Here is a 26,046-nt window from a genome sequence, read left to right as displayed (position 1 = left end):
TTGTCAGAGTTTTGTACTTATTGTTTTAAAATTTTGCATGATGTGACCTTTAAGCCTAACCTAGTTACTTTTAACTGTTAAGTTGGGGGTAAATTAGTCTCTTTACTCATTTAAAAAGCTATTTAATAATTATATATTATATATAAAATATATAATACCCTCTCTCCCCTACCACTGTTAACAAAACCCCACCACGGATCTATAAAACCATCCATCCATTACCACCCTTCATACAATCTCATCTTCACATTTTACAAAACCCCAAATTTTCACTGATCCAAAATCCCCGGTTCACTCTCACCTCACAAATTCAATCCAAATTTATAATTATACAACAATGGCTACAACATACTCTAAGCAACATAATTAACTCATTTAAGGCAAATTGGATTTAAATAATCCCAACTTTCTCAATTTGGTCGAATATAACCCCAACTCAGTTATTTGTCAATAACCGAGTTGGGATTATTATCGGCCAAATTGAGAAAGCTGAGATTATTTAAATCCAATTTGCCTTTATTTAAGGATCAACCAAAAAAGTAAAGCAAACATAAGTAAAAAAGATTAATTATAACCGAATTCTGGTTAGAATATATTGTTCAGGGTGCTTTTCATCTACACGATCATAAATGAATGCAACTTCTTAAATCGCTCCTAGCCTGAATTTACCGTAACATCCAATAAAAAATTGTCTTGCACCTTTCCGTCACAAAGAATGCAATAAGATATACCTGAATATTTGTCAGATCTTGACACCCACCCAGTTGTCGATTTGGCACACCCGACACAACTACCACCACCACATATCATCCCCTGCCGCGAACCATTCGAATACAACCTCCACCACCAAACCGCCGGAACAATTGTGTCTGAATACCTCCAGATATTGCCGGAACAAGTTGGAGTAGCTTCGTCGTTCACTCGCCACCACCAGCCAACAACGCTCCCCTTTAACCATAGCTGAACGAGGTGACCGCTAACAAGTGATTAGGTGGACGATTGGTTAGGGTTTGGGTTTAGGTTTGTAATTGAAGGTCCAATTTCAGGTTTTAATGGAGGTATTGGAGGATTGGAGGAGTTTCCTAAGAGAGAAGAGGGAGAGAGTTTAGTGAGAGAGGGTGAGGGAGAGAGTTTTTTGGGTTTATATATATATATATACACACACACACATAAATATATATTAGTTTTTAATTAACATATATTATAATTGAATGAGTAAAATTACAAAAGTACCCTCATGTGACATATACATGATCTCACTTAACGTAAAAACAAACTGAGTTAAGGCCAAAGGCCATAACATGCAACATTTTGAAACAATAAGTACAAAACTCGTCAATTTTAAAGACAAAGGACACCGTCTGAAATATGGTATATAGACAAAATTTGCAATTCACTCTAATATTAACTAAAAACACAAGTTTAACCTCGGCATTTTAAAGCTAGAAAGAACTAATAAAAAAACCAAACCAGACAACCAAAATACGGCCAAGAAAATTAGTACTTAATCAACCCTAATATATGTGTTCATGTATATATATGTTTGTGTATGTATACATACATACATACATGGCAGCTACAAACTGTAGGCAAAAGTGACAAAAAACATACCTTAAAACCCTGATAAATTTAAGCCCTAGAAAAAAATAAGCTGATCCCATAAGCAGAGTTGACAAGGGAATCAACATATCTATGATTAAATTTATGGTGAGTATTAATTAAATATGTCCACAACCTAAGCACATAATAATGTACATGTATTTGTTTGTTAGCACATTCACCAGTTTCCAATTTCCTGCAGACAATGAATATAGCGTTTTGGTTTGAAAATCTCGGTATGTCATGTGGATATCCTGTAGTTTCAAATATAGTATAGATGTCAGAACACAAAAATAACAATAATTGTCATATATTATTCATAAATCTGAAAAATAGACCCGTCAACGTTTTCATAACCGGACCTCCAATGTCAAAAACCCAATGACGATACCCCTGACTGCGGAAGGGATCTCCCTTCCCAGTTCACCACCCGACAAGGATCCCTGGCGGCAAATACCCATAGCCATCAAAGAGGGGTAAGAAACATGTTTCGAACCCGAGACCTCGAGTGTCCTCGGTCCGGCTTAAAGCGGGTGTCGGTGGCCACCAAAGTGGCACTAATGGGAATTGAACTTGGGTCTCTATTGGAGAACCCAAGTCACTCCACCACTAGGCCAATGACGATATATAAGTTAAAACAAAATATGGAAACTACTTTTTGAGCACCGGAATAAACAAAATAAAGAGCCTGACGTAATAAATGAAAAAAGCATAATTTTTTTTAAATCCGATTCAACAGGTCACTGGCCAGTTCATATAGACTCAACCGAACCGGTTATGTACAAGTTCCCGGACCGTCCGGTTATGAAAACAGTGCCCGTTGCCCCAATTTTTTTTAGAAAAAAACAATAACTGGATAAAAAAATACCTCATGCTCATAGTAGCTGTTGGCCAACAACCATGCATACAATGATCATCATGTCCCAGAAGCTTTAATTTTGAGGCTCCGGGACACACTAGTCCTACGAAGATGAGGATTTTCAATTGAATAGACAAGAAGACTTCCATCTTTTGTCCCAGCCAAAATACATTCCTCTTGGGTCACAGTCAGTGACGTTATAATCTTCCCAGCACCACTATACCTTCCTATAATCTCAAGTGACTTCATAGACCGCACAACAACCTGTCCTTGATCTCCTGCACAAACCAAAAACTCACCACAACTGCTCAGCTCAATACAGTTCAACCGCCCATTTGATTCACAAGAATTCAGGTGTTTCCCGTTTATAGAATAAAGATGTAAACTAAGATCATCCTCAGCATAAAGTACAATTCTTCCGTGTCGAGATGCAACCAGTTTTGACAGCTGGCATCCAGATGGATGTTGAAGTGATCTTATGTATCTTCCTTTGCGTAACGTATGAAAAACACAAGTCCCGTCTTTTGATCCGCTAATAACCAAATCTAGTTCTACACTTGCGTATAAGCATGTAATGACGTCATCATGTCCACATAATATATGGAAAGGAGTGTCGGCAATCACACAGTCTTTACGGTTGTTGAACTCTGTTGGTATTATGTTGCGTGTTCTTTTTTCTGAGTTTTTTGTACGCAGAATTTCCCAAATCATAACGGTTGTATCATAACTACCAGTAGCAAGGATGCTCCCGTCTGATGTAACTGTAAATTAATTAATTTTTAAAACAAAAATGAAGACTAGATCATAAATTTCAAAGAAAAATAAAAGATCTGAAATAGAGTTTACATACCATAAACACAGCTAACGACATCCTTATGTCGTCTTACACTCTGCACTAATCTTCCATCATTCAAGGCGATGAGCTGAAAACTATTTTCCCAATTTCCACATGAAACGAGAAAATTTCCAGATGGTGTTTGCATTGTAGTAAAGCATTGTGCTCCAAGTTCGATATTTTCCGCCAAAGGACTACCAATTCTACGAGGAGAAACCACATCCGCACCAATAGCAAAGTAGGCTTCCTGTGAGCTAGAAAAGGTGAAGTTGCCACCAGATTGCAATTGGGTGGTCAACCACATTTTGACCGACATTGTCAGCCCCTGATTCACAAGGACAACATTTGAATCGGATATTCCCACATACAACACCGCTGAAGGTAGACTACTTGTACTAGAAACTATCGAATTCAATGTAATAGAAGAAGGAGCAAATCGTAAAGGATGTGTAATTGGAATTGGGGGACCCCTCCTCGGGTGTCTCTTGCGAAAGATTTGAATCGGTGTTTGACCAAAATTAGCAATCTGGTCTTCAATGGCTGACCTTTGCAATTCATCTTCCATTGTTTCTAAGTCAACAGCTCCCTCATAAGTTAAATAATAGAATATATTTGCTGCCTCGACTGCTTGTTTTCCACGTTGCTTGTAACCAAAAATTAAATCAACCCAATGGTGAAGATTGGAACTAACGTATTCACTTTCTAGGGCTTCTCGGTTTATACTTATGAACTCTTCAGGGGATCCCTAAGCCAAAAAAATAAACAAGTTGAAACAGATTTATCATGCTGGGATAAGCATCTATCTATATCATAGTTAATGATAGCGAATAGCGACAAGGTACGTAGCGACAGCGATGAAATAGCCCTGCTATTTCATGTTTAGCTATATATATATATATATATATATATATATATATATATATATATATATAGGGAGCCGCTAGAATGAGAACCACCTCGAGTGGTAAGAACCGCGAGAACTACACCCCACGGAGCGCCGTTCGCCGCGATTTTTTTTTTACAAGTAGATGTGTGCATTATAAACACGGCCGTAAAAAATCACGGCGAACGGCGCTCCGTGGGGTGTACTTTTTTACACCTCAAGTTTGGTGAAAAAAAAAAAGAAAAAAGAAAAAAAATTAAAAAACACCAAACTTGAGGTGTAAAAAAGTACACCCCACGGAGCGCCGTTCGCCGTGATTTTTTACGGCCGTGTTTATAATGCACACATCTACTTGTAAAAAAAAAATTGCGGCGAACGGCGCTCCGTGGGGTGTAGTTCTCGCGGTTCTTACAACTCGGGGTGGTTCTCATTCTAGCAGCCCCCTATATATATATAGAGTAAGGTTAACATACAAAAAGGCTTATCGTACATTATGTAGGCGACGCGCGCAACCGTCGGATCATTGCCCTAATCACGCATCAGACACAAAATAACGCATGGGATCTATTTTTTGGTGATAATCACGCATGAGTATGTTAATCACGCACGTTATACTGGCAAAAAAAATAATCACACACGTTATAGTTATTGTCGCGTACGATAATGTATGATAAGCGGTTTTGTACATTATACTTATTCTATATATATATATATATAGGGTGGGGTTCTAGAGTGAACGCTAGTGTATTTGCGAACTGAGTGAACAAATCCTGACCATTGATCTACACACGTGTATGGCCAGGATCTCATCATCAAATCGTAAAATACACTAGTGTATTTCAACATCAAATCCTGGCCATTGATCTACACACGTGTATGGCCAGGATTAGTTCACTCAGTTCGCAAACTACACTAGTGTTCACTCTTGAACCTAATCCTATATATATATATATATATATATATAGAAAAAGTGTATCGTACATTTTGGCTTAACGTACGAATCGTACGCAATGACAAATTCGCATGTTATAACAAAGGTCACATGTTGTAAAATTTGAAGATCGCATGTTTATAGAAAAAAAAACAATTTTGCATGTTTATAGAAAAAAAACAATTTTGCATGTTAATACAAAAAAAAATCGTATGTTGGTTCAAAAAACCAAACTCGCATGTTATAAAGTTTTTTTCGCACGTTTATACTGGATCTCCTACGCTTCGTAGGATAAGACATTTTGTACAATAACCGGCCTATGATATATATATATATAGGGAGGAGCTCATGCGAGAACCACCTTTATTGTGAGAACCGCGAGAACCAATGTGAACACAACCTAAAATAGCTAAAAAAAACCTAAAAAAAAACCTAACCCCCCCCCCAAAAAAAAAAAAAAAAAACTAACCCCTCCACTATATATTAGTGAACAACCCCCTTGATAGTGAATACTAGTGAACTAATCCTAGCCCTTGAATATCAATACACAAGTGTATACATCAATGGCCAGGATTTGTTCACTCAGTTCACAAATACACTAGTGTTCACTCTAGAACCCCAATATAATGTTAAATTTATACCTTTTTATGTATAAATTAATAAGTTTAGGGACCAAATGTAAGCTAGTGAAAATAGGGGGGTTAAATGTTTAAATACACAAACTAATTTTACAATTCTTATGTAAACTTTTACAAGTTTTAGGGACTAAATGTAAACTAATGAAAGATAGTGGAGTTAAATGTTAAAATCCATAAAGTTAATTAACCCAAAAAGGCTAAAACGCAAGAAAACACAGCCGCTCTTCTTCTTCCTAGTTTCCAACAAGTTTCTGGCAAAAATTGCAGGTTTCCAGCCGGAATCCGCTATAATCATGCTATGGAGTCGCTACTTAACAGATTGCGAGACATGGGCGCTTCGCTACAAAGCGCACGATAGCGAACGCCATCTTCGCTATCGGTAACTATGATCTATATTGTTTGTGTGATCATTATACATATAAGTAAAGCATTTATATATACCTTTGCCCAAGGAGGGAGGCCAACATCATCCAACGGGTCACCATCTTGTTTGACTCCAAAATGGTATGAATTTGAGTTAACAAGAAACTCAGGCATGTAAAAGAACTCAGGAACCAACTCCTTCACATCACTTGTGTTAGAAAGACAGTTCTTATATGTGCTCTCAATACTTTGAAAAAGCCGGTCTGCATGATCAAATTTACCACCCTATAATAAAAGAATTAACATATAAGGATTACTTTTACCTACAAACTTACAAATCTATTAACACCAATAGCATACATCTATGTAGCACGGGGACTCCATTTATGTGGCCGTACCCGTATCGGGTACTTGTCGGGGACGGAAACACCATGGGTACTCGTCGGGGATGTTTCCTAAACGTTTCCAATGTTGGGGACGTATCTGGTAGAAGTATCCAGCCCGTTTCCATTTAATTTTAGGGTTGTAACCCTTTCAAATTCCACAACCGGTCATTAAATAAATGGACCTATCATATTCGGCTTCTCTAATCTCTAAACTCTCAAGTCTCATTATCTCTAATTCTCTGTCGATTGCCGATCTCTCACTAAATGAACCGGAATTTGAAAATGATTTGATTATTGATAATTAATTACCTTTGGAAGATGTAGTATTTTTGGAATTTGTTTAATATATTTTTATTTTTTTATATTTTATTGACGTACCCGTATCTTGAAATTTTGAGTTTTGCCGTTCCTCGTTCCCGTATTGTCCCCGTACCCCGATCCCGTACCCGTTCCAGTGCTACTTAGGCATACATTCAAACATACCTGTAGTGTACGGTGCAGCCCCGTAAAAGGCTCTAGCCTAAGGAGATAATATAGCACAATACCCATGCTTGAGTAGTGAGATCCATAATAGAAACTGCAAACATATCATGGGTATTATTAGTTTATATACCTGGAGCAATGTTATATATAACCTTCTAAAAGTTTAATAATTCATATAAATCCTTTTAAATTTCATAATATCATACTAACCTTTTAAGAACACAATAAAAATCATATTTACCCGTTTCAATTTAAACAAAATAAAATCAAATACTAATAACAGCCTGTTTAACTAAATAAACGAAAAGAACACTATGCAATGAGATGATTCACATTAATGGCATAGTTTTCTCATTTGTTTATTCAGCAAAACAGGCTGCTATAAGTACCCGATTTTCCTTTATTCACTATGGAATAGATAATTATGATAGTTTTACTGTTTGAAAGGGTAAATATGGTATTATCAAAGCACACAAAAAAATTTTAATTGATCATATTTTATTTTATTGGTCAAAAAAGCGTGTTTTAGGCCTTGCAAAATTAAGTAAAAATAACCTGGGTATATCAGGGTCAGAAAAGTTAAGGTATCTATCTTCAAAAACCTGCAAAATAGTTCCCTTAGCATCACCAAACTTGTATCAAGAAAGCATCAAATCTAAAAATCAGACATAAAATTTGAGATAAATAACCTCAAACCGTTTTTGATCCAGTGCTCCAACGGGCTTCGAAAGATCACGAAAAGTAGAGGACTTGTTGAAATCAAGTTCGTCAGACGAGTAATCTGCGAGCACCCATGGAAATACAGGATACTGAGTCAAATCATTATACGATCGGCCTGCAAGAGTATTAAGAATCATCAAATATTCGAAGTTTGTAATGTCTCTTCTTCTCCAACTTTCTTTGGCAGTTTCAGCAAGCTCCATAGAAACACGTCTATCAACAAAGGAAATAACTCCAGACTTGTCTTTGTGTCCCTTGACAACAGATTCATTTCTAGTGGATACTATCAAGCTTCCAACATCTTTGGCTTCTTTATTTGATGAAAAATTGAAAAATATTGGAGCAGATGAATCATTAAAGTAAATCTCTATGGCGGTGTATCGGAGCAAATAGCGAGTCCAATGGACAGCCTTTATCTGTTATCAGAATACATATACATATTTATATATTTCTTATTCAAAAAAAAGAAAAGAAATGGATTACTCAAGATTCAAGAAATTTTTTACCTTGGAAATTTCCCATCTTCTATGGCGCTTGATGTTTTCAGATTGCTTCTGAAGAAGATTACCCAAAACTGCATTTACATTATCAGAGGTTTCTCCTTCTGAAGTTAAATCTAAATTAAGTGGCCATTTGAAAAACTTTTGTTTCTGCATCCCTACATTATCAGTTTTGTTCAAATCAAAACTGGCAGATGCTTGAATGCTTTTAAAAACAGATGAACCCCCTGTTCCTTCAACCAAGAACTCGCCGAAAAAATGTAGAACCTTCTTCATGACAGCCAAACGCCCCGCTAGTTTTCTTTTTGGGGTCACGAGTACACACGGAAGAGACATGAGGACCTCACTATCTTCCGACTCAATTGAGGCAGACGGATGATCTTTCCGCTCATGAAGATCCTTCAGGTCATTTTCGTCTTTTGAAACCTCAGGTAAATCCTCACTGGTAGAGGCCTTTTGCTCAGTGACTTCAGCATCGAGTTCTACGGATTCTAGAAAAGTTTCATCCGTTATCCTTCGAATCCCTTTAAGCAGAAACTGTTTCATTTGTTGTGGAATGTGAGCTGCAAACCCTGATTTAGTTTCAGTTGTAGAAGGAAGGGTCCCGTTAGTTGGAAGAGTGGAAGGAGGATGGCAAAGCTTTTGATTAAAATGGTAATTTTGTCTTAATTTCTGCCTACGGCGCCAAGTGTCCTCTGTTTTGTCAAGCTTCCAGTGTGTAACAATCTTGTTAGGGAAAGGATTAGCTGACCACGGACCTCTCTCATCAATCAGTGTGCGTAGCATATGTATCCAATTTTCCTGTTACAAATCAATATGCAAATGGGAATCACATCCATACAAAAATGCAATTGTATAACCCATAAAGTTGTAAGCTTACAGCAGTCACTTGTTGCTCCTCATCATGAGCAAGCTGGAATGAAGCTCTTCTGCTATCATCGGAGGCAAGAATAACATTTAAGCTACTTTGTATTTCATCTTCAAAAATCCCCAACTGGTTTAAATCAAAAGATGAACTTTCATCCATCCTAACATGGAGTTCATCAATTTGTTTTGCTCGATCCACAGCACAATTTTTTAGATATCTAAACTCATCAGAAACCTGATAAGATCCAACAGTATTGCATTAGAATTTAAATTAGATATTGTATACCATAATAATTAAAGCCACCTGATTGTAAAATGACAGAACATCCCGTGAATCAACTAAAAAGAACAATGGGTGGTTAAAACATATTTGAGTAGATTCGTGGGTATTTTTGTCATTTCACAACTCCTGATGTATAAAATGCAGTCATAAACATGAAGTAGAAGGAAGGAAACAAGACATACAGCAGCAAGCACACGGTCTTTTTGTATAAGATTCTGAATAGTTCCGGTTTCCTTTGAGATGCTACCCATGTCTGACGTGTCATTACTGGTTGCCAACATCAACTTCCCACACTCAACAGCTTCACGAATCAAGTGTGCAATAACATGAAACCGAGCACCATCATCCAACATCCCAAACTTTGATCTAACAGCAAGCAAGGCCCTATATGGAAAGCTTAGCATTGTCACATTCACTAAAATTTAACAAGTAAACAGTTTTAAATACTGAAAAAGAAAAAAATACCAGATAAAAAGTTGTAGTCGGCTTTTGCTTTGGTCATCATCAGCAGTGAGAAGACAAGGCAGTATGGGAATAAACTGTTGAACACATCTTGAAGCTCTTTCAAGTGAAGATTTACACAAATATAAAACCATAAGTCGAAAAGCAATTCTTGAGCATTTTTCTGGCCTTAAAAGCATGGCTTTGTCAATTACTTTGTGTGACTTTCCACCAAAAGCATTACTTATTCCACCCGATACAACCACCGCAGCCATTTCTGCAGCAGGAATATTCAGTGACTCAACCAAACCACGTGCTCTTTGACCAAACGATGGGCCCACGGTAGACGTTGACTTCTGTACGAACCTGCTTGGACCTTTCCCATGCATCTCACTAATGACAACCCATAATTTGTCATATATATCCCACCATGATTCATCAATCTTTTCAACTTTACTGACTGCTGGCTGAATATGAACCTTAGGGTCTCTGGAAGAGAACACTAAAATTTTATTTTCATCATAAAATAAAATTATCTAGAATGGAAGATAAGGATGTAACTAAAAAGTACCTTGAGATACGATCATGATTTTCTCCTTGAAGGGCCTCGTACAAAGCAGAGACAAGATCTTTATCGTTTTCTAACTCAATGCGTTCAGGAGAGAAATCATAGCCACATGCTGGAAACTGTAAATATATCATAAAACATAGGTCCAATAAGGTAGTAATGTGCTAGAACCGTCAAAAAATATGCATGCAAACCACTGTCAAAAATATGCATGCAAAATTGCAAACCATATGGTGGCAATTATACAACAGTTAGCGAGATGGTGCAGTGTATAAATGGAATGGAATGCTAAGCAAGAGGAAAAAAGTGTTACAAGCTATATTATTGATAGTAATCTGGTGCATATGGCTGCAGAGAAACGGAACCGTATTCAACGGCAAGAGGGTATCAATCACAAAGGACTGTGGAGGAGATCAAGGTAGTAACTTTCGAGCATAGTTGTCAATAGCGAGTGTAGCGATCGCTATAGCACGCTACGTAGAGTATAGGTCTAGGCTCTCTATAAGGGTTGTAGCGATAGACAACGATAATAGCGACGGTTTATTTTTTGTTTTTTAAATATAAAAAGCAATTAAATATAGCTAAAAATAGCTGGATTTTAGGTTTTTGTTAAATATACATGTAAAATAGCATATATACCAGGGTATTTTGATATAATATACATATAAAAGTTTTTTTTTTTTTAAATTCTAGTATATCGCTATTTATAAACTAGGCGCCCGCTATTTATCGCTATTCGCTATGTAGCATATAGGCACCTTATCGCAATTTGTCGCTATTCGCCATTAACAACCATGCTTTCGAGTGGGTTCTGCAGCGGTCAAAAATCACTGGTGTCGTCTGGAATGATTGGAGAAATGGAGACTTTTCCTTTTAAATTTTGTTGTAATTATGTTTTTTACTTTCACTGTTACTCTGAATCTTGCTGCAGAGCACTTTGCTGCAGTAAAGATTTGTTTTGTTTTAAAGTTGAATGAAGTGTCCCGTTTGCAGTTCAAAAAAAAATATGTGTAATAGCAAACTCTATATAGTGATATACCTATTTATCAAAATCTAGTAGGTATCTATGTGTAATAGTAGACTCTATATAGATACCCTTCGCATCCCTAGTATAAACACAATAGATATACAATTATCCTTCGTGGTTCAATTTGGTATCAAGCTGTTTATGGACGAAACGGCGGCGGCTTTGCGGCTGTCATCTGATCTGAGGTAGGTGGTGGCGGGGATGAGATGCAGCGGGGATGAGATGCAATGGTTTTCCGAAAAGAGATTTAGTGATAACGGCTGGAGCCTAGAACCGAAAACTTAAGACTTTATTTAGAACGGAACTGAAAACTACAAAAAAGAATGGTGGCCGGATAGGGCAGCGGCGGTGGTAGTCTAGGGCTTTTCTAGAGTGGTGACGGTTAGGGTTTGGTTATTTGTGTGTGTGACGCAGCGGTGATGGTAGAGAGCCTAGGCTGGCTCTGACACCATGTACGATGGTAAAAGATTGAATCATAGTGGTTAAAAGCCATCGCCTCTTGCGCCTAGGCCCATTTTTCAGGCGAGGCGAGGCATTTGCGCCTTAAGTCGAGGAAATTGCGCTTTAATTCTCCAGGTGATGGTTCAGGTGCACATTCCGGCAAGATTCCTAGATTCCGTAGAGTTTCCAGCCAAATTTTCTAAATTTCGGCAAGATTCTAGCCAGATCCATACTTTTATCCACGGAAAACTACTTTTCTACACTAATACACTAATATTTTAGAACTTTTGGTACTAAATAAATGATATAAAGTGTTATATAATAGATTTTGTTTATTTTATTTAAAGAATAGTATTCTTTTTCTAATACATAATATATTTTTTTTTCATTATGCGCTTTATTTTTCTCAGGCCCTTGCTTTTTTTGCGCTTTGCGCCTAGGCCCCAGGCGAGTCCTATGCGCCTTGAGTGCGCCTAGCGCCTTTAATAACTATGGATTGAATGATATTATCGAATGGCTAGGTTACTATATACCCTAGAAACCTAATCGATCCCGTGGGCTCATACTAATAAACCCTAGTATGATAATACAGTCCAATAATATCAAATATCAAGCACTCATTTTGTAGCCTTCATTTTGGTACTTCAATCAATTCTAAATTAAGAGGAAACAACAACCATCCTTTCTAATCTTTCTTTTTCCTTTTTATTCAATTTCAAATTCAGATCTACATACATAAAGGCTATTTACTAATTGATTTATTTCTTATAATATCACAAATATCTTCCTTGGAGTAAAGAAATAAGTATATAAACACAAATGGCATGCAAAGAGAAACTGTGGTATAAATGTACCACTAATATAATATTAAAGAAGTAAGAACATACCGGAAGATTGTTATCAAGTTCAGAAATGAGCATCTCATCAATTAGTTTGAGAAGGTAGAATGTGTTGTCGCGACATGGTTGCAAGGAAAGTACATTTTCCCTAGAAGATAAGTCCACGAGATGCTTCATCAAATCCTCATATATATCACGAAGCATATACCAATATGATTTGCCACCCTGTACAAAAAAGTAAAAACTGATAGATGCAAAATCCTAAATCAAATTAAAAGAAAAAATTCAAGTAACATACATGTTGAGCTTGCATGAGGAAGAAATTGACAGTCTCTTCCAAGTGTTGCCAGCCACCTTTTATAGACTGTACATTATGACGAAGAACTACAGAAAATAAGGTCCTCACATAGTTCTGCTCAACTATCTCACTTTCACTGTGAACTTGTGACTGCATTTTGTAGTTTCTCATCACATCAAGCTTCATAGAAGCCACTAACCACGCATGCCATCCATATTCCATAAATGCCTCAATGTTAGAGATATTTGAATCAAGCAACACAAGCAGATCTCGAAATATTCTTATTCTTGCTTGCACATCCTCACAGCCAGACAAAAACTTAAAAATGAGAACCAATATTTGTGGTACGAAAAACTGAGAGTTGTTTCCCTTCCTCTCAGGCAGATTATGTCCCTGCATGACCTGCAAAATAATTACAAGAGAGCAGAATGTGTAAGACAAAGACAACTTTTTCTTGGGAAATGTGAAGGCACACGGTCAAACTAATCAAAGCATTAAAACTAATTTTCAACCCTAAATACAATATATAATTAAAGAAAGAGAACCTGTTTTGGGCTAGCACCACCAAGAAGAACATCAAAAAATGTTGCACATAAAGCATCTGATTGAGGGAATTTGAAGAGCCTATCTGACATGGCAGAGAAAATGGGTTGCAGCCTTAACATAGGGCCTTCTAGAGGAGACTTGGATCTTCCAATAGCCAAACTAAAAAACTTCGACTCCTTCTTCTCAGATGGTATACCACCCAAAAGTCTTCCCAGGAATTGCAAACCAAGCAATCGGACCGGCTCATAGTTCCTGCATTAAGAACAACAAACTCATAAATCGAATCGAAGTGGAAGAGGCTGTGAACTCAAGTTCACAACTTGACATATTTGCCAACTGTCATAGCAATATCAGACATACATCCATTTTATTTTAAAAACTAATGTCCATATTTCTAATTTAATTTATCCCAAAGAAATTGTCCACTTACAAAATGGATAGTTATATTTTACTAATTTCCCCATTTACACTTAATTACCCATATCATTAAACCTTGTAAGTTCAGTCAGTTGGAGTCTTAAATTCTTTAAGGGTAAAACCGGCATTGTGCTAATTAGAAACAGCATGTATTGTACGCATTTTAAGTTATGTTTTTTTTTTCTTGACAATAATTCTGGTACAAAGGGAATAATATGTTTGGAAATACAATACAATACAAAACAAAATGAACCAAACAAATACAAAAAAAAAAAACCCAAAATAGCTTTGTTCCCTAGTAGATCAAAATGGTTGAATTCATACAAATACAATCAAATATACAATACCTTCATTGGTTGAATTCATACAAATACCATTAGTTAGTTATTCAAACTCAAATACTTTTATGTAAATTTACTATTTTATGTTGATATTCTAAGTTGATGGTTTTATTTAGGCAACACACAGCAAAATGATAGTTGCATGCTCGTAAACCAATGTTTCTCAGGTGTGCTTAAATAAGATATTAAGTTGCAGATATGTGGTTTAGTATATATAAACACCCTATTACAACATATAAGTTATGCAAAAACCGAAAATGGTGAAATATGTCTGCAAATACAAACGACAATGTCACATCACATAATATTAATTTATTTGTATGAATATGACCACATGACATGCATACCTTTGAAGCAGATTGACAAAAAGATGACAGCCACCAACAATATTGACTTGATCAAGAAAAGATGTGAGCAATGACTTTTGAGAAAGAGCTCTAAGAATCATATGTAATATATCCTCAATGCATGCCATGTCTTGACTTGTCTCAAAAAAGGATACAAGTGATTCAATATCTGACACTGCAATATGCTCCCTGCAACATCCACTCATTTTAATTAAACTTTGTATTCCCAAGAGAATAAAAATGGTAATACAATAATAAGAGAAAGTATTATAATGCTGATGTATGATGGGTGAAGAATATAGATACCTGAGACTCATCTCACCAATACTTAGTAAAAGGAGACGTATTTTTTGTATTTCTTCCTTGTTGGGCCTCTCTCCAAAATCTTTGTTTGTTATAGGCAATAGAGGTTTGTTTCCAGTAGTGGGATGTGATGGCATGTGATCCCAGTAAAATTGGTGGATGATATCAAGCACGCGTGGAAACCGGCATAGACTCTTGAGAAGCCTTGGATCATTATCAAATTGCTGAATGAGAAACATGTAGAGCTCCCTTTGCACTTTGTAGTCAGCATATACCCAAATGAAAGGGTTAAGAAATACATGTGAGATTGCATCATTGACAAGTACTTCACCCAACCCTGGAGAGTTATCAAACATCTTGTTAAAAAAAGATGGTAAAGCGAACAAACAAGCAATTATTCCATGAAAATTTTCAAAGGTTACCAACCGCTATTTGAAATAACATTGAGCATATGTTTCAGAGCTGATAGAGTTTCCATATTAAGCTGTTGTGAAGGAACCGATTGCAACAAAAAACCAAGAATCGAAAATCCAGAAAGATTGAGCATCTGTTGTTGGTTAGACAAATTCTCATCTAAAACAGAGGCAATTAGCTCAATGATTTCAGCAGTCAAACGTTCTTTTGTTATGGGTGTAAGCAAATTGTATCCAAGCTGTTGATTGTCATCCCCATATAGGTCAATACGAGTGAAAAGAGGGAAAAAGACAGAAACACCCCCGGCACAGTAAATAATCTGTTGTAACAAACGGCGAGAACATAGTTGGGTCCCAGTTTTTACAGTTGCCTCAAATGAACTCTTGTCAAGCGCATGATCGAGCAAAGGTGAAACATTAAATAACGTCCTACGATTACTGGCCTGTGCATTAAGTCCAAAAATAATTTTGGAGGCAAGACCATCTCTAGCGTCAAGAACTCCAATGGGCAAGGGGTTATCACCAGAAACTACAAATTCATTATCAAGAAACGAGTACATATAACTCGGTCCTAAGGAAAAGATTCCCTGAACTTGTTCAGAAGTGATGACATCACTAAAGAGATAGAGTGGACCGATTTGACCAAAAAACGGATACGACTCTTTGATAGAAGAGGAAACACCGTCTTCTTCAAAAGTATGCAAAATCGGTGCTCCTATCATGCAACTGGTCAAAGGTTCATAGACTTTGGGATAGCTGTACAAATAAACATAAGAAGATGAGCAAAATTATTTCCTAGATATGAGAAGAGAAAAACACAAATATATTTATATCTATAATGGGCAAACTGCATCAAATAGAGAACTTTACTCCTGTCCCAAATTTTAGCGACAAACGTTTGAGTGCGCGCAAAAAAGAAACCAACTTACAATTATTACTAATGTTAGCAACCAACTTTATTTTTTAACTGAATTTACTTGTGAAGTGTAGGTGTTACATCAGCTTAGATGGCACAAATACAAACAAATGCTTATGTGAAAAAAACAAAAATAAAAAAACAACACCGTTGAAAAAATGATCTTTTGAGCCTTATATTTAAAAATAGTTATTAAATTTCAATAGTCAGATGCCATATGGCAAATACATATACAATAAAATGACAAATAAGAGTATAAGACCAACATTAGCAGTTTAAAAAGAAAAACTAAAGAGTGTATAGTTGGTTTTCTATTTTGTGCAATTTGCCCAAAAAAATAAACATTTTTTCTCTAAAAACCAACATAATACATAACCTGCACTTTTCTGAAGAAACAAGAACTCCATCCAAATAGCATTTTAAATGACTCCCTCCTGAGAAAGCTCTACCAATACTATGTGTTATGCACAGAAAATGCCATTTCTTACCAATAAGGTTGATAGGAAAGGAAACACATTGCCGTTTCTGATAAATAGACTGCAAAAATAAAGAACAATTATAATAAATAAGATGCCATCCATGGGTATTGATATAGAGGAAACACTCGAAAGGAAAATAATCATGATATTGATGGACAACGTAAACCGCTGAAGAAAACAAAACTTAAAAATATACAAGTTATACAAACATATCATTGTACCTCAAATAATAACCTATCCTTTGCAAGGACAGCGAGACATCCTTTTCTACTTTCTGAGAGAAAACTAAAGAGCCCCATTCTTCCACTTGTGGGAAAGCTTTCTACACGTACCCAGCAAGAAAAAGAAAATCCCTTATAATTAGGCCACTGCACCGGTGTGTTGATTATTATTCCCTGCAAGAAAAAAAAAAGTCACAATGTCCGTCAAACTTTGGTGGAATGCATATTTGAAGCAGATTAATTAAATGCAAGAAAACTTACAGAATCATGTCCGTCAAAATTGAAGAAGGCAGTTGGTCCTTTTTCATTTAGCATTGAAGAAATATTGGTTAACAATAGTGAGCAGTACTGTTGGCGGGTGCCCACTTTCTCACTTCGAAGTAGAGCAAATATTTTGCGAATTTCTTTCCCAGAAACACTATGTCCACCAGTTACCTGAATTAACTGCCCAATTTTCAAGACAACACTATCATTGTCTTCATAAGGAAACCAGTCGAGAAGAAAGCTAAGCAATCCCACTCGAACACATGAAGCCCTATTTGATATGGAATCTCTTAGTAGATGAAGAAATATGTTCAGCCCTTCATTCCGCATTGACTCACTGCTCTGCCCAGTTTTAAATTTCCAAAGTAATCAGTTAGATCAATTTGTGTAACCAACACATTTAAGCAATAATATCAAGTAGAAGATGATTAACCAACCTTCTCCAATACACTGAGATAAAGCAAGATTACATCTTCATTCTGAGGCCAAAGAAAAAACAAACATTAAAAACAGACGCCGAAGGCCAAACACACACAAAAGTAAATGAAGAAGCAAGATATAAGACCGATTTCAAAATATTTCATTTCCAAAACAAGGTTTGGCAAACATACCCTGATAACAGGACTCTTCTTGAGATCAAATTTCCCATCAACAAGCATATCCAGCAGAGCAGATAAAAGGCCTGCATTTGGTCTTCTTTGACACAAGTCCAACAGCAAAGTTTGCAGTGTTTGATAACCCTTACCAACAAGAGCTCGGAAAGCAGCCTACACAAAATCCAGCTATCAATAATGTTTGTGCCAATAAACAGAAAATATATCATACTTTAGCACGTGAAAGAAAATTAGCTATTATTACAGTCATCACCAGTCAAAGATAGGTTCAACAATCATAAAAATAATAGTGACAATACAGCATATTAAGTGCGGCATCCCTTGTTTTGATAGAAAAAAATGAGGCTTTCAACGGTAATTGTGCAGTGTGCACAATATAACCAAAATTAATGAATAAACATGTGTGTGCAATAGGTTTTCTGAATCTACTTTACAATGGAGATAACTGTAAACGTCAACACTTTAAGGTTAAAATATTCACTTTCACCACATTCTTTTTATGGATTAAAGTATATACAAAAATCATAGCGGCATTACTATTTATGAACTCTCTACCCATCTCTTTTCAAAACAAACGTGACATAATCAACCAAACCTATCGTATTTTACCTCATTACTAACAACCTATGTTGCTAATTAGAGATTTTAAAATCAAGTTTAATAAAAATGCAGGAGGCTAAAAACACAGAATACGCAAACAAGCAATTTGAAAAAAATAAGAAATTATGCACAAAGAAAACGTAATCAGCAAATGGAGCGTATATAGCACGCAATATTATTAGCAGAAAAGTATATTTAAGAGTAAAGAGCTTCTACAATGATGAGAATAAATTTGAGTGAAAGACTAAGGATATAAATAACCAAAAAGACTAAAAACATAAATAGAATAAAAATATGAGTTGTTCATAACTTGTCGATTCAGAACCCACAACAGAATACTACCATGTGAATGTTCTTTCTCAACTCAGAGCTATAAAATTAAGCTTGTCATCATTTGCTTATAAAAAACACAAGGATTAACTAAAATAATACATCAGTCTAGATAGGCAAACTTATGTAAAAGAGCTCAATTCGAGCCGGGGGTCTCACTGGAAGCAGCCTCTCTATTCCTACGAGGTAGAGGTAAGGCTATCTACATTCACCCTCCTGAGACCCTACCTTAGCTTTGCTATTGATGGGATTTACTGAGTATGATGACAATGATGATGATGATGATGTAAAAGAGCTCAATTATGCTAAGTGTTACAACTGCACTGCAAAATTGTTGCAAAAGCGGAAGGGACAGAAAATCCTACACTGTGTATAACACTATAAAAATAAATAAAAAAGCAAAATGAAGCTTGTACCTTTGAAACATCATTACCCGTAAGCAGAGAGGTGAGAGTTTGTAGAACATTAAGAACCAGCTTTTCACCTTCTTCATCTTCAGGGTTCCCATGCAATAAAGATACAACATGCAGAAAACACTCACCCTCACGGAATAAAGTCTGAAAATACTGAAAATATGTACAAAAGCTTGTAAGACTCATTTTACAACTCCACTACGCAAAATACATTATGTCCAAGCAGTCTAAAAAAATACAATGTATGACCAAGAAATATACCAGGCGATCTTTCAAAAGCATGTCTCTCATCCCAACCAGCAGATCAACTGACAGTTCAGCAAAGTTTTTCTCCCTTTCTTTGACTTGTGTAAAGGTTTCCAAATATTTAGAACATAAATATAACTTTGCCTTTTGGTCATCTTCAGAAGATGGAATGAACTACAAGTCAGCCCAGATCAAATACAGTTACATATAGAAACACATATATATGTGTAGATATATGTATGGAATTAGAATTTAAAAAAAAAAGAACTAAATACTCGACAAGAACCATATGACCCAATCAAATTATTAAATTTGAAACATATACGTTGGCAGATTCACAACCATATATCTCCATTAGAGTGTTTGACTGAACATTTGAAGCATTTTCCATTTAAAAATGTCGAAAAAGTCACATTTGTGTATATGTGCATCTGAATTGAACTTGCTGGTTTATATAATTTAAATTAATAAATGTGATTAGTTCTTAATATTACATTGGATCCCTCCCTTAAACGTGTTAGATACACACACACATATATATATTGCGGGTGGATGTGTATGTATGTCTATAGACGCACACACGCACACGCCCATGCCCGCGCCCGCACACACACACATACATAGAATCAGGTTCAAATGAAAAGGTAATTATACATGAAAAAGCATGAGAAGCAAATGATTCACTAATTTTTTTATCATTGATTCACGGTTTTGTGAATCTGTTCAAAAATTTAAACTTGTGAATCGAAGTAACAAAATTAGTGAATGAGTTTGCTTCTCATGCATATTTAGTTTCTAGATGGGTCCTACCCATAAAGACAAAATACATACATGCATGCATAGAGAGAGAGAGAGAACTCTCAAAATCCCAAATGACATGATAAAAGTAATAAATAGAACAAACTGATTACCTTCATCAGGGCAAAGATATAAGAAAGCATGGAACTTCTCATATGTTCTTCCCAGAAAAGATCGAACAAACAATCAATACAAGTAGAGCTATTCAAAACCAAACATTTTGCTTCTTCAGTAACCGAAAAGTACTCTGCAAAGAGCTGAATGCAAACTTCCATACAACCACGCCAACGATGAAGGGACTCTGGTGAATTTGATTTCATTTCACTAGAATCAGTTACAAGTCTTTTGGAATCTTGAGCTTGTAAACAAGCAACTTTGAGCACTCGAGGAATTGCATCGAGTGCCTTAAAAGAGAGAAACGTTTTCTCGGGTGCAAGCTGCAAAACGTGGAGTAGACACTTCACTAGACCAATAGCTACTTCAGGGTTAGAAGCAAATAGCTCAAGAGAATCTAAAAGCACAGAGCATTCAGGCTGACAAAACAAAAACATTACACAGGTAAGCAATATTTTCTGATGAACTTAATAAAAACTAAAATAAGTACCGGACACTAGAAAGAACTCACCATATTATGTGAAGTTGCATCTAGTGTTGCAGCGAACTCAACAACTGAAATTACATTTGTCTGAAGGATATCAGCTTCATTACTTTGTACTTGTTTGTTAAAGGATTTTGAACGAGTATAAGGCTCATTGCTCCAGGGACGCACATCACTATAGTTAATATAAGCTTCAGGAATTACTGTCGACCCACTTCCGAAATAGAAATGCTCTGAAAAGATAAAATCCCAAATCCCTTCTGACCGGAATATATCCAGCAATGAAGGGGATAAAACGAGAACTTTTCTAAATACGAAGAGTATGTAATGCTGCAGTGAGTATAAAAATATCCTGAAAACAGATGAGCAAGAAGAAAAATATTTAAGTGGAAAAAACAATCATCTCATTGAAAAGAATACTTGTGAAAAAAATCATTCACCTTAAGTGGCTTGGAAGTTCAGTTTGATTTGAAAAGGCCTTGATACTTGGAAATACAGTCTGAAGAACCCTCATGATGAACTTTATTGAAAGTTCCCCATATACAGAAGAAAACGGGAAACTGCTTCGGCCAGATGATTGCACCTGATGTGATTTTAAATCCTCTATTGAGAGAACAAAGGAATATAGGGCTTTGCTCAAACTGACGGTATAATTACTCCAATATTGACAACTAGGAGACGAAGAAGAAGTTTCTGGTATTCCACCAGAGGATGGGTTTTCCTGCATAAATCCTTGAAACACAAATGCGGGCAAACAAAAGCTGTTTGCAAACTTGTGCACTCTTCCGTTTTCACAAAGAAATTGCAAATTGTTCAAATTGCCAAAGCTTTAACATGGTTAAGTGCATCAAATTATAAGAAATAAAGTCATAAAAGGTGCAATGATGTGTCATGTAGTTTATTTGATTATTTTTAGCGTTCACTGATATGGCATAAATGAAAGGATACACAGCTTCCCTGAGGACCTCCAAAGAAAGAAGATGGAGCTGCAAAATCCACATTAAAGGATTTCCATCTCTGATAAAACCATAACAGCCAATGATTAGGTCAAATGAAAGATAAAAACAGTAATGATAATGATAATAATAATAATAACCTATATTACCGTCTGTTATCAGGAGAGGAATTCCTTGATTTTAAGGAGTTAATTGAGGAAACTCCTAAATAATCCAACAACACTTCAAGTCCGCCAATGCTTCGAAAATGGTTTTGACCACGTGGGTTATCAGTTAGTGCCAAGTGAAGAGTTCTCAGAGTCAAATACTGAAGAGATGAATCCGTCCGTTGTTCTTTCAAGCTTAACCTTCTAATCACACGCAGCAACTCTACAAAACATATCCAACAAATACTTTCCTTAATACAACCACTAATTTAAACTGTTAAAAAGGCACTCAACAAAAGGTTAATGTCTAAATTTAGTAATGAAAATTCTTATCCTTAACTTGTAACATTCAATTTCAAGATAAGCATCCATGTGTAACTTATGACTATTCAAGTGCAACATTGGCAAGTATTACATCGAGGCAATAATAACCTTGTTTATCTCAAATATTCAGCTTTCTTTGGTTCTCTACATACTAACCAATGAAGAAAGTAAACCTGAAAAGATGCATACCTTACCTACTAACCAATTAAGACCTCCAGCTTCCATCACTGATATGACTGCCTTGTGATGCCACTGCAATCTGTTTTCAGAAAGTGGGTCCCGTGAAGAGGTGAAAGGTTCTGGATTTGTGGCGATTCTTTCAACAGATGCCTCCAAGTTGTCAACGTCTATCAGAGCTTTTCCATGTACATCTACTCGTAAATTGATAAAGCCACATACAATTGATATTACATGTACAAGTATCTTTTGTAAAAAAACAGCTTTTTCTACATTAGAGCTTGATAAAGTGTCATCAGCTGAAAGCGCTCCAGCAATGGTTTTCAATTGGACAACAGCCGCTGTAACAAATAATATAATATTACAGGAGAATCTGAGGAAAAAAAAACTTCTATTTAATGAAAAAAGGGTAAAAGTTAAAAGAGATAGCATACCTTTCATTAGTGCTGTGAGCTTTTGAATCCCACCATAATAGCCCAAAACTTTACAATTTTGCATTGAGCGATTCATGATAATCAAAGCATTCAAGACAGCAAAACCTTCAGATGTGATGATCAAGCTACTTGAAGTCCCTGATATGTCTGTCGGTGATGGCAAACCATATATGTTTATTGAGTGCAAGAAATATGAAAAACAAAGAGATGAGAAATTTCCATTGAATTTAACGAGTGCCTAGGGTAACTCATCTGCTTAATTTAGAAAAGAGATTTGGCTAAGCAATAGGTTCAACATATACTGATTTCACAAATAAGTAGTGAAGATTAATAGATAGACCGTGAAACCTTTGTTGAATGTATTCGTTTATGCGGTTCTAAATGAACTACCCCATGGTTTACCTCTGTAAACAATCTGGCCCTAAATTGACCTCATTCCACATTCAAACCTTCTTATCAAAACATCTTATAGGTGCTACCCTAGTGATGCCATAAATTCTACAAAGACAAATGAATGTATTGGTGGCTAGAGACTATGTGAGGCCTAGCATGAGTGATGACCCCTTGTTCATATCCCTTATTTTTGTTCCAATAATAAAGGAACATTGTGTGTGTTGATTGTAGAGACATTAATAACATTACATTCATATATAACTACCTTGCTCATAGATTGGATGAATAACAAGGTCATTTGTGTGATATTTCTCTCCATAACAATATATTCCATGAAGATTAAAGGGTAATAAATTGCAACTTACATTCAGTGACCATAGATGTGATGTGTGTAACTTCTTCTACTAAGGCAACTATTATTTCAGCAGGATGTGCAGTCAAGCAGCCGACAACAACCTCATCAGGATTTTGAGAGTCCTCCCCATATGAGTCGTCTGAATCAAACGGCTCCCAGTGCTTGTATATTACAATAAACTGTTTAAGAAATATATGAAAAGCCTGTTGTCTTTCTACCTGGAATTTGAGACAAGAAACGATCAGGTGTTGCAAGACAGAGTTCAATATTAACTGATAACAAGATTATGAAGTAATATCACGATTCGTGCTTCTGAAGAACACGGAAATGCATTTACCTATACTTTCTGCACATAAAAATATTGATGAAAAACAGAAATCTGGCTCTTCTAAGAAGATTCTTAATGGAGTACTATCTTCAGTTAGATGATAATTTTAACCGGTAAGGGCTGATCCTACTTAATAGAGGTATTCATGGTGAGCAAGAATGATGGAGCAAAATATTATAAACTGGTGACTCTCTCAGTCTCTCTAACTAACAATCATAATTACAAAATGTAGTGTATCTATCTAGGGATCCTCCATGAAATTATGTAACCCAAATGACACAAAACAAAAAGAAACACACATCACTATAGCGATTCAAAAATAATAAGCTGCAGAGGGGTAGCCTGTTATAATATCAAAGCACAACATGAAACTTTGCCAGGGACACTTTGATATCAAGTTTACAGTATCATACAGCTACCACGAAAAGTGAAAAGTGGCGACCACTAAATAACAAGGATGTTCACAAACGTACCTTATCTGCGGCATTTTGATATCTCTGCCATAGCGCCGCTAAGATTGCCTCATCACCAATGTCACTAAAAATATACAAAACTGAAAGCCTTAGTTTAAAGAAAATGTTGAAGCTAAAAAACGACTTTAAGTTAGAACGAGATAAAGAAGGCTAAAGGCTACACAAAAGCAGCCCTTGTTTATTGCATGTAAAAATCAATCTCTCATTTTACTTCTTTATCACCAGTAGAATGTATCCTGGTCTGGACGGTGAACAGTGAAAGAAAAAGTAAGGCATACTAATGTTGATCTCCCAATAAGGCAACACATTAACTAATTTCACCCTTATTTAGTTTATGGTTTAAAAAAATCGGAGAATAAATACATCGACTTACATTTCATGGGAGGCGACAAAATGTCAAAATAATAAAGAAAGAACATATGCTTGGAGAAAAAATTATATAAGCCATTTTTCCTTCATTAGCGGTACAGAACAGAAACATGTCCATCGGTATGATTCCTAGTAGTTTAGAATGAATCTAACAAAATTTTTAAACAAAAGCTTATCAATTTCAGATAAGCATGTGAGTTTCAAACTTCTGATCAATCACAGAAGAATGCCATGTCTCAATTAAAATCTAAGTCTGATCTAAAACTCCTTAATGCCTGTTAGCATTTATGTTAACATTGAACTAAATAGTACAGCATTTGGCTAACGCTACAACAGACTATAGTAATTTGGTTCTCATAGTCACATGAGGACTCGAACTAGTCTATACTCCTATCGTTAGCTATGGTTGTGTTTCTTTTAACCTAAAACCCTGCAGACAGTGAAAAAGAGCCCATAGAGTCACATCCAAGCTCAAGCAACTCTGTTCTCTTATTGTTATACATCCGCATTTCCACAATGACTCGATTAGCAGTACACTGGCTTGCATCAGTTAGGATGACTACCATATGATATGATCCAAAGTCAACTCTTAAAACCTATTGTGGAATTGATAATATTTAGGAAAATGAATAAGAAGAAGATACCTGAATTGAATTTTAGGTGCTGGAACAGGGAACCTGTGAGAGAGTGAACCTCCTACACCATAGTCAGCGCCATAGCCAGATGTCCTCCGAATAAGACCGGCAACACCTTTAACTATGTTCATCCTTCCAGCAGCGCCCAGCCAATATCATACACAATTCAAGACTATCAAACTTCAAAAAAATATAGAAAATGGATATTAAAAGAAAAGAAAAGAAATCCAAGACGAGTGATGATCAGTAGTACATCTTGAAACAATAGCACATGTAAACCAAACCAAACCGCACAAACATACAGACAACTTTGCTATTCCTACAACGTAAAAAGTTAGGGTATTACTCAAGGAGTCTTCAAGTTATCAGTTGAGATGGTCGGTGTAAGTTAATTTGCGTAAAAAGTAAAACACAAATTGTATGTTTGAATAGAGGAGGAAATAATACCTAATTCGGCGAAACTTGGAAGATGAGGGTCCTTTCCGATTGCGGATCATGGCATGAAGAGCGAAACCATGGAGAAACTGAAATGGTTGAATAGATCTGACGATGACGATGACGATGATCAAAAAGCAAAGGGGGGAGGAAGGAAAGATCGAGGAGGAGGAGGTTGAAGAAGATGGCGTTTCTAATAAGCACCCTTTACTTT

The 26,046-nt window shown here is 36.1% G+C and overlaps 1 protein-coding gene across 4 annotated transcripts; it reads right to left on the bottom strand.

Moving 5' to 3' along the window:
- Nucleotides 1-1,497: 1,497 nt before the first annotated feature.
- Nucleotides 1,498-26,046, bottom strand: LOC110942424 (BEACH domain-containing protein B). 4 transcript variants are annotated; one of them, XR_004893725.1, is made up of 37 exons: nt 25,845-26,046; nt 25,651-25,716; nt 25,407-25,529; nt 24,394-24,457; nt 23,603-23,810; nt 22,845-22,991; nt 22,428-22,751; nt 21,913-22,132; nt 21,756-21,824; nt 21,248-21,634; nt 20,835-21,159; nt 20,323-20,742; nt 19,427-19,585; nt 19,169-19,318; nt 17,820-17,975; nt 17,646-17,687; nt 17,206-17,550; nt 16,945-17,118; nt 16,621-16,781; nt 15,342-16,084; nt 14,919-15,252; nt 14,613-14,801; nt 13,507-13,759; nt 12,962-13,363; nt 12,712-12,888; nt 10,360-10,475; nt 9,813-10,277; nt 9,530-9,731; nt 9,078-9,299; nt 8,204-8,998; nt 7,667-8,113; nt 7,533-7,579; nt 6,978-7,071; nt 6,187-6,371; nt 3,309-4,038; nt 2,468-3,219; nt 1,498-1,853 (listed from the first exon to the last, which is right to left on the bottom strand). XR_004893725.1 is itself a non-coding variant. In XM_035990455.1 (37 exons), exons 1-36 carry the CDS (start codon nt 25,892-25,894, stop codon nt 2,516-2,518), a joined length of 9,717 nt encoding a protein of 3,238 aa, XP_035846348.1. In that variant the 5' UTR covers nt 25,895-26,040; the 3' UTR covers nt 1,498-1,853; nt 2,468-2,515. The 4 variants fall into 4 exon arrangements, 3 of the variants coding, with proteins under 3 accessions (XP_035846348.1, XP_022039877.1, XP_022039878.1); XM_035990455.1 differs by having other exon boundaries at nt 6,187-6,393; nt 25,845-26,040; XM_022184185.2 differs by lacking the exon at nt 25,651-25,716 and having other exon boundaries at nt 6,187-6,393; nt 25,845-26,040.

The sequence above is a fragment of the Helianthus annuus genome, chromosome 5 (assembly GCF_002127325.2).
Source record: "Helianthus annuus cultivar XRQ/B chromosome 5, HanXRQr2.0-SUNRISE, whole genome shotgun sequence".
Classification (NCBI taxonomy): Eukaryota; Viridiplantae; Streptophyta; class Magnoliopsida; order Asterales; family Asteraceae; genus Helianthus; species Helianthus annuus.
This window is presented reverse-complemented; position numbering and strand designations above follow the sequence as displayed.

Bases quoted from the DNA above. Each gene is read 5' to 3' on its own strand.
- LOC110942424 (XM_035990455.1), bottom strand. From the start codon at position 25,894: ATGATCCGCAATCGGAAAGGACCCTCATCTTCCAAGTTTCGCCGAATT. The intron at 19,319-19,426 runs GTATATTTCTTG...ACATATTTTCAG, and splicing joins TGCTTTTGAAAGATCGCCTG to TATTTTCAGACTTTATTCCG. The intron at 13,760-14,612 runs GTATGCATGTCA...TTCTTAATGCAG, and splicing joins TTTGTCAATCTGCTTCAAAG to GAACTATGAGCCGGTCCGAT.